The sequence below is a fragment of the Chionomys nivalis genome, chromosome 8, assembly GCF_950005125.1.
Source record: "Chionomys nivalis chromosome 8, mChiNiv1.1, whole genome shotgun sequence".
Classification (NCBI taxonomy): domain Eukaryota; kingdom Metazoa; phylum Chordata; class Mammalia; order Rodentia; family Cricetidae; genus Chionomys; species Chionomys nivalis.
In genome coordinates, this window is record NC_080093.1 from 93,868,110 (window position 1) to 93,877,583 (window position 9,474).

Genomic DNA, 9,474 nt, shown 5'->3' on the forward strand with positions numbered 1-9,474 from the left:
ATCTACTCCCATGGGTATAAAAACATGGAGCTACAGTTTGCATTTTGTGTATTAAGTATGACTGATATGGTAGACTTTATTGGAGCTGAATATTTACTGAATAAAATTTATTCTTACAAGAGAAATAAATGGCAAACAGAATACTGTTCAGGCAGGTTTGTAATTTTTTGATAGAGAAACGTTTTGAAAATACATAATTAGGTGTAGTCTTTTTGGCACAATTATTTGTCTCTTCAATGTATATCCCTTCCTATAAATGCTTTATTTTAATATATTAGACATTTGGTTAATATTTGCTTAATATAGACTGAATGGATAAATAATGTGCTGAAAGAGATTTTTTTTTAAGTGTACAAAAATTTAAGATTGAACGCTAGGTGACCGCAAGTCAAACTATAAACATTTTTAGGGCTTTACTATTTTTTCTATTGTTCAATAGAAATTTCAAAGATAATATAGCTACTCTTTTAAACTTTTTTATCACAGAGAAAAAAACAATTTTTTAATGATATAAAGTAGAAACAATTTCAATCAAGTCTTCTTAGAGGTAAGTTTATGTTTAAAGGATCTCAGTAGTCGCTGGGTGGTAGTGGTGCATGCCTTTAATCCCATGATTCTGGAGGCAGAGGCAGGTGGATCTCTGTGGGTTTGAGGCCAGCCTAGTCTACAGAACTAGTGCCAGAACAGGCTCCAAAACCACAGAGAAACCTTGTCTCAACAAAAACAAAAACAAAAACAAAAACAAAAAAAAAGAAAAGAAAAGAATGTCAAGTATCTCAGCAATCTTCAACATAATAAATTGAGCAGTAGCTAGCTTGTCAGTCAAATACAAAGAGCTGTTCCAGTACTAATACAATGAGGTGCCCATTTCACTGTGTGTACTTCACTTTCTGAATTTTTCATTTATATCCAATTATGAAAAGAACTTAAAGGGAATTCAAGGTAGAACCTAAGCAGCAAACTGATGATCAGCAAACAGCAGAGAAAAACAAAATGTCATGCTAAAGAAAATTAAAGAACTAGTAAAAGTATCAGAAGAAAGAGGACCAAATATCTTTTTGGTATTTGTTCATGACCTGAAATATCAGTAGATATGCAAAAAAAAATGCGTTATATATTTGCAAGTGATAGTGATAAAATAGTCTAAGAATGTATTTTACATATATGCTACTACTTAAATAGACATGTTTGTTCATTACATCATAATTTTCCTATATAAAAAATGCATTATATGCTATGTTGTTGCAGCAAAACATTTAGTTGAATTATGCATTTTGATCAATTGTATTTTCATCTTTTTCGATTTAATAACAGAATAATATGGGATATACTATGATGGATAAATATATGTATGAATTGACTAATGGTCAAAGAAGATAATTAACACTTTCTTTATCTTAAACAGTTTTCTTTTTCTTGGACTAAGTATTCAAAATATTCTCTTCTAGTTTTTTTTTTCAAATACATAGCTCACTATTGTTAACTAGATTTCTCCTACTTTGTAATGAGACATCTGAACTATATCCTTGTACAACTGTAACACTGATCTCATGAAAATATTTCTTCACATTATCCTGTCTTTATTCATTCTTCAGCCTCTTGTGACCACTATTCTAATCTCAACATCTATGAAAACAATCTTAAAAAGTTATTTCGGGTTTTTTTTTTCTGATTTATAAAATAGGAATTGATAACACTTTTTTTTTTTTTTTTTTTTTTTTTTTTTTTTTTGGTTTTTCGAGACAGGGTTTCTCTGTGGTTTTGGAGCCTGTCCTGTAACTAGCTCTTGTAGACCAGGCTGGTCTTGAACTCACAGAGATCCGCCTGCCTCTGCCTCCCGAGTGCTGGGATTAAAGGTGTGCGCCACCACCGCCCGGCTGATAACACATTTTATTGACAGTATAATGAAGGTGGGAACGATGTTCAGTAATTCTATACTTGTTTTGTGACACATGGTATGCAACTGTAAGACTCATAAAATAAATCAAAACATCAGTTGCAGTCTTATTACTTGTTACTGTAAACATGATCACTACAATGGCTGTGTGCTTCTCATTGTCAAAAAATGAAATAGTCCAAGAGTAAACTGCGACAAACTCAATATGATGAGACAATGAAAGCAGTAAAGCAGATGTCTTCTTTCAAGTAAATTACAGAATAATTTAGTTATCAATAAATCAATTAAGGTTAGAGTTGGATTTAAATATAAATTATTTATTGGAAATCCAAAGATGTTACACATTATCTGCTTAGGTAAGTTCATTTTAGTGGTTAGTATAAAATTTTATTGATACACATTAAGAAATAAATAAAAACAAGTGTAAATTTAATGAATTCATTATTTTAATAAAAGAAGAATATGGGTTCAATTTAACTTACTGTCTAATAACATTTTTAGACATATATTGTAGCTTATTTTTGTTTGAGATTTCCATACAAACATAATTAGTCTTGGTGAATTCTAACCCCCAATTTATTCCCCTCTAATTTTAGCCCTGAACTTCATGTGCTTGTCATTAAACCCAATGAGTTCACTTGGAGTTACATGTATGCACAAGGTAGGAATATCAAATTGGAGCATGACAAGTTTTTCTTAGACTGAGTCTTAAACAAACTCTTTCTACATCATTGGCAATAGTTCCTCAGCTTGTGTTAATATGTCAAAAGCTCTTCCCAGATCCATGCTGGTATTTTGGCTGTCTTGATTATGTATAGGTCTTGTGCATGCAGTCCGAGCTGCTCTGAGGTCATGTGTGCAGTAGCCTCACTGCAGCTAGGCCCCTCACTGGTGATTACTGCCTCACTGCAGCTAGGCTCCACACTGGTGATTGCTACCTCTGGCTCTTACAATCATCTCCCATGATGATCCATGAGTTCAAGTGGGGAGTTTGATACCAATGTCCCCTCTACAGTCTTTTCTCTCTGTTCATTTGTCAGTTGTAGGTCTCTGTGTTAATTGCCATCTGTTTGCTCTAAAAAGAAGCTTCTCTGATGAGGGGAGAGAGATGAACTAACCAATGATTACTGGAGAGGGAGGAGAAGAGGAGTGGGGGGAGGGGGAGAGGGGCGGGAGGAGGGGGAGGGAAATGGGAGTCGGGGAGGAGGTGGAAAATTTTTTTTTAATAAAAAAAAAGAGTTGATTATTGGAAGCATTTAGATTTATACCCCCATTTATTTTCTGTACATAAGTCTGGGTTAGTTTTGAATTGCTAAGTAGAGAGGTTTTATAGTTTTATTTCTCTTACTGTAATGAAACACCATGAAAAATGTAACTTATAGAAAGAAGGGTTTATTTAGTGATTATGGTCCCAGAGTGTGAAGAAACTATCACCATGATAATGGAGCAACATATCAGTTGGCATGGTGACAGACAGCAAGGCATCCACGGAGACTGGAGCAAGAAGCTGAGAGCTCACATCCTATTAATTTTAAGCAGAAAGCAAACAGCACACAAGTAGTGGCAAGAGACTTTTCAATCTCAATGCCTGTCCCCAATGATATGGAGCATCCAGCAAGGCCATACACCATCTAAAACTACTAAAATGGCCCGAAATGTTGGAGAACATGTATTCAACCCTCAGACCTATGGGACATTTTCCTTAAAACAATCACAAAGGGTAGTTAGAGACTCCTACAGAAGGAGATTGAAAGTATGTAATTATTTTGGCTAAAATAATAAAATAAAAAATATTTTATTTATAGTAACAAAAAAAAAAGAAAGATAAGAACTTTGAGATGGAATGCCCAATACTTTGTCTATTAAGCAGTAATACAGTATTAGGTTCTCCACTAAGATCCTGACCTAGCTAACTACCAGTTTTGGCTCCAGTTAATGCTACCTGTGATGAGTTCTGCCTTGTGAATGTAGACTTTAAATCTAGTCATAAAGCTTTTGGTTACTTCCATAGAGTTTGTTGCCAGGGCAGTTAGATAGCTAACATTGTTCACAGCTTGGTGACATTGTTGACTACTTTTGACCCCAATAACATGCAGAGAACCTTCCAAGCACCATGAATGCCATTTGGGATGGATATAGATTCTAAACATAAAAGAACACATGACAATTTATCTTTTATATTTTTATTTCCTTTAACATAAGGGTTTTCATTTTCTACAGGTCAAAAGATGGAGACAAAATGATTTGACACAATTCAGTATGTCTTCAATAAAAATTATATACAAATATGTGTTCATAATAATAATTAAAGAAGAGGTCATCAATTTTAGATAGAGTAGGGAAAACTTACGAGGAGTTGGATGTATATAATAATGTTTATTACTCATATACAAAATTCACAAAAATTAAATTAATAAGAAAAAGATGTGTTAGGGGGCTAGTGAGATGAGTCAGCAGTTAAAACTGCCAATGCTGCAAAGGACATGAGATGAACTCCCATGTTGTAAAACCCACTATTATCTGGAACTCTAGCTCCAGGGTGTCATAGGCTCTTTTCTGGTCTCCATAGGCATATGTGGCAAATAAGTAAGGAGAGACACAAGTATATATAGTAAAAATAGAAAAATATTAAGTTAAGATGAATCTAGAATATCAGCATATTAAAGACGAGACACTGCTGCCTGTCTTGATCCTGTGCAGTAATTTTTTAGACAACTACAGTTTCGATGAATTAGTGAGCTCAGTGGTCCTGTCATTGTTCAGAAGACCTGGTTTGGCTCCAGTCTTACTGCATCTCTCACTCTTGCCATTTCCTTTGTAGGTATACTTTATGAGACAAGGAGAAGGGTGTGGTAAGGATGTCCCGCTTGTGGCTGAGCACCCCAGAGTCACTAACTCTCTTTGTCCAGTTGTTTTAATCAGTAGTTTGACTAGTTAAGAGTTCATGAGGGGCCGGGCGGTGGTGGCGCACGCCTTTAATCCCAGCACTCGGGAGGCAGAGGTAGGCGGATCTCTGTGAGTTCGAGGCCAGCCTGGTCTAGAATAACTAGTTCCAGGACAGGAACCAAAACCTACGGAGAAACCCTGTCTAGAAAATTAAAAAAAAAAAAAAAAGAAAAAAAAAGAGTTTATGAGGGGTAGGAAGGTAGGAAGTGATGAATTTAATTAATTTAGAAGTTAAGGGGATTATATCATGATAATTATGATCAAAATTCATTTGATAAAATTATTAAACAATATATTTATTAATTAATATATAATATTAAATACAAAGAGATACATAATATTAAAATAATCCAAATTTGTATTAAATGTAGAAAAACAAAAAGCACTTTCCCCAAAATAATAAACTATGCAAAGGTTTCTACTCTCATTACTTTTATTTAATATAGTTCTTGGTTTCTCAGCCAGAGAAATAAGGCAAGAAAAAGAAAGTGATTAAATTAACAAGAATTACAACAATGACCAACATGGTATAATTACCCAAAAAGTGCCATGGTGGCAGTCTTTTCTTGGTGACATTCAATACCTTTTTAATTGGATTTGGCAAGAAGGAAATCCTGTCTGGCACCTGAAATCCAGACAATTATCTGGGGCTTTTAAGGTCATGGATCATAAATGAGAACTTACAGTCACCACTGTATTAAACTAGCATAATTCCTAACCTCATTCTACATTTTATGCTTCAACCCATAGATCAGTGTAGGTCTCATCACAAAGAATCTTCTCTGAAACAGATAGAAAATAATGCATAAAATAACAACCAATCAAAAAGGAGGAAATAAGTGATTGTGGGTGCTCATTTCTAGGTGATCTATTCACAACACAATTCCTGTATCCAAGACTCAGGAAACATTATGGAAGGAAGATTTTAAGAGCTAGAGGGAAGGAATGTTGGCTGAGAGACTACAGTCCTAGAAATGTCATGGAAACTATACCTATGATGTCTCCATAACGTGGGAGCCTGAACAAGATCTGAACAGGGACAACACAAGCAGACATGCAAATATGGAAGGGAATACATCTCATGGGGTGCCAAGCCTAGACAAAAGGCTACAGGAAACTAAGGAATGCTGAGAATGGAAAGAAACAGCTTGGCCAGGAAACAGCCTCTGGATTAGACAATATGATCAACCATGAAATCATACCTCTACAGTCTTAAAAAGGTATATTCATATATTTAGGATTATAAATACATATGAGTGTCTATGTATGAGTGTGTGTGTATGTACATGCATGCATGAGAGAGAGAGAGAGACAGAAAGAGAGAGAGAGAGAGAGAAAGAGAGAGAAGAGAGCGAGAGAGAGAGTTTAAGAAGAAGCCAAAAGAAGGGAAGAAAGGAAGATAGAGGTTACATGGGAGTGGTTAGAAGAAGGAAAGGACAAAAAAAGAAAATACAATAATTATATACAGTATAATATACTATTTCATTTTCCATTTTATGCATAAATGTATATATAATAAAACAAATGATATATGTATGTTACTTATTTTTGAGGTCATAATGCAATTACATCATTTTTCCTCTGATTTCTTCCCTCAAAATCCTCACATCCATTCATCCTTGCTCTCTTGCCCACTATGGTCTCTTGTTCATTATCTGTTTTTACATACATATGCATATGTGTATAACTATATAATGCTTTGATAACTGTAGTTAATATTAAAAGTTATTCAGTGAATTCACCATATGGCATCAAACTTAAATTTACCTACTCATAATTTATTGTGAAAGCAGAACCTCTCCCTTGTTATTATATTATGTCAATTGCTCAGTTTCAGAAAACCTTAATTGGGAAAAGAGGACAATTTTTGAAGCTCATAGAAATAACTTAATTTACTAGTTGGCAAAACCTCTAATTTTCTAGTTGGGATAGAAGTACTGTTCATATTTTTTAAGTAATAATTTAAAATGCATGTTGGAAAAGAATACTAGATTTTCCACAGAAAGAATTAAATTTTGTGTACAATATATTATCTGTTCTCTTTTTAATGCACATATACAGATCTTTTCTTGATAAGCTAAGACAGTAATTTTGAGTCATTATTTATTCTTTTTCTTTTTTGTGACTTCCCTTGTATTTAATTGAGAATCACATAGAGTTTTATTATTATCTCTTACGTCTCTAAAAGAAACTAGAGGTGCTTTTGCACAGTCATCACACTTTCAACCAGCAGTTTTCTCTCCCAAGAATTGCGGGTACCTTTGGTGGCCTCTCCCCAACTTCTACCACATCCTTTATAGTATTGCAGCTTTTCACTTCTCTCATTCATATGGTGATATACAGTATCTTAGTCTGAATACTTTTCTTGGTTATGTGGGTATATATTACATATTTTGAGACTTAAAAGAATATGAAGCTTAACTGGTATACTTTCTTCACATATACTCAGGTATTTCACTCACCACCTTTAAGTTCCATATCTCAGAAGGTTTATGTTTAAAATTCTTTTACAGCACAACATACCTGCTTCAAATGTTCTTGTTTCAATTAAGTTCATGTTGTCTGTATTTACTAACTCTGCAGATGTTGAAGAAGAAATTTGCCAGCTAAACTTACTTTTCTGGTGAAAGGAAGAGACATGATTAATTTTCAGTTTTTTCACAAAGACATAAATAAAATAAAATGCTTTAAAAAGTTCAGATGACACTAGACGTAGAAAGTGATGTTCATTCACTGTCCTGGTCTAGTACAGCTGTTGTACAGGTGGGCACATCTGCTACGAATTATTCTGAAGTAAGGACTACAGTGACAGTATTCAACCTTCTATGTATAAAACTAAAACTGAAATTATTACATTCATTTTCCTGAAAATATGGCACTAAATATGCAGACAGCGTAATATATATACACTTAAAATGTATAGACAGAGAAATTTATAATAAGATATATATTATATATATTGATGGGAAATACATACATCATCTGAACCTGGACTGTATAAAGTGAAGATACTGCATGATAAGATATATTAGACATGGTTAGCATAAAATTACAAAGGGAAAATTAAGAGAGAAATATTGCATCATACCATAAATCTCTCCTATAAAAAATAATGTGAAAGAGAAGTAGCATTTTACAATAGAATCATAGCAAAAGTAGTTAACGCCCTATTATGTCACGAGACATATTCTACCACCACAATTCTTGTTAAAATAATTTAGTATTCAACAATTTTCAAGTGTGAGAAGAGGCTCAGCGCCCGGTCCCGAATCTGTTTTGTCTTGATACCATACACCAAGGGATTGACTGTGGGGGGCACTAGAAGGTATAGGCTTGACAAGATAATGTGGACACTTGGAGATACATTCTTGCCAATGCGATGAGTTAGGAAACTAAACAGTGCAGGTGTATAGAACGCAAGAATGATGCAGACATGGGCAGCACAGGTGCCCAGGGCTTTAGAGCGGGCATTCTGGGAAGAGAGACGGAACACTGCCTGGAGAATTTTTACATAAGATGTAGCTATGAGCCATAGATCCAATGCTATCACCGAAAGGGCCACTGAAATTCCATATACTCTGTTAATGAGAGTGTTAGCACTGGCCAACTTCACCACAGCCATGTGCTCGCAGTAGGCATGATGGATAATATAGTTTGTGTAGTAGGGCAGCCTCTTAATTAGAAGAGGACATGGCAAAACCATGAACAGAGCTCGACTCAACCCAACTAAGCCCAGTTTAATAACCATGGAAGATGTAAGGATGGTCGAATAATGCAGTGGGATGCAAATGGCCACAAAGCGATCAAAAGCCATGGCCACCAGGATGGCTGACTCAAAAATGCAAAGTGTGTGGATAAAATACATTTGTGTTAGACAGACATCAAACTCAATCCAGTGCTCATCAAACCAGAAAATAGCAAGCATTTTCAGGGCTGTGGAGCATGTAAGAAGCATATCAGTCATTGCCAGCATGCAAAGGAAGAAATACATAGGCTGGTGGAGGCTTGGTTCTAGCTTGACAGTAGCAAGGATTATGGTGTTCCCCAGCAAGGTCAGGACAAGCAGGAAGCAGACGGGAATGCTGATGAAGCAATGAAAAGTTTCCAAGCCAGGAATACCAACCAAGTAGAAAAATGAAATGTAGTGATGTGTGGTATTGTTTACCATGCTAAAACTAGGGATGTTTTAAGGTTAGTTGATAATAACTAGGATAATCCCCAAAATGCCGAGACAGATTGCAAAGCATTTCTTCCAAGGTTCTTATGTGTGGAATCTAGAATTTCAAACCTAGATTTCCAAAATTCTAAAAAGACTCAGGTAAACTATCACATTCTATGGAGCTTCAGCGACTTTATCTGCAAAAGAAAATATTACATTCATTACATGTTAATTGTTGACTTTGTCAATTGAATATTTAATTAAATCTTACTACAAATTTCTCATTTTTATGAAAAGTGAAGTTGATAAAATAAATGTGCATTGTGTTTAAGCCAATGGTTTTTAAGAAATTGCAATAAAATATGGAGACTTAAACAAAATATAAAAAGTGATTCAACAATTGGGAAATATTTTGATATGTCATCTTTTATTTTTTGTTGTTGTTGTTGTTTGTTTTTTTGTTTTTTCGAGA

The 9,474-nt window shown here is 34.6% G+C and overlaps 1 protein-coding gene across 1 annotated transcript; it reads right to left on the reverse strand.

Moving 5' to 3' along the window:
- Positions 1 to 8,060: 8,060 nt before the first annotated feature.
- Positions 8,061 to 9,011, reverse strand: LOC130880612 (olfactory receptor 52P1-like). The gene has a single exon (XM_057779729.1). It carries the CDS (start codon positions 9,009 to 9,011, stop codon positions 8,061 to 8,063), a length of 951 nt encoding a protein of 316 aa, XP_057635712.1.
- Positions 9,012 to 9,474: the final 463 nt, after the last annotated feature.

What these genes read in the sequence shown, in the direction of transcription:
- LOC130880612 (XM_057779729.1), bottom strand. Translation starts at nt 9,011, where the DNA reads ATGGTAAACAATACCACACATCACTACATTTCATTTTTCTACTTGGTT.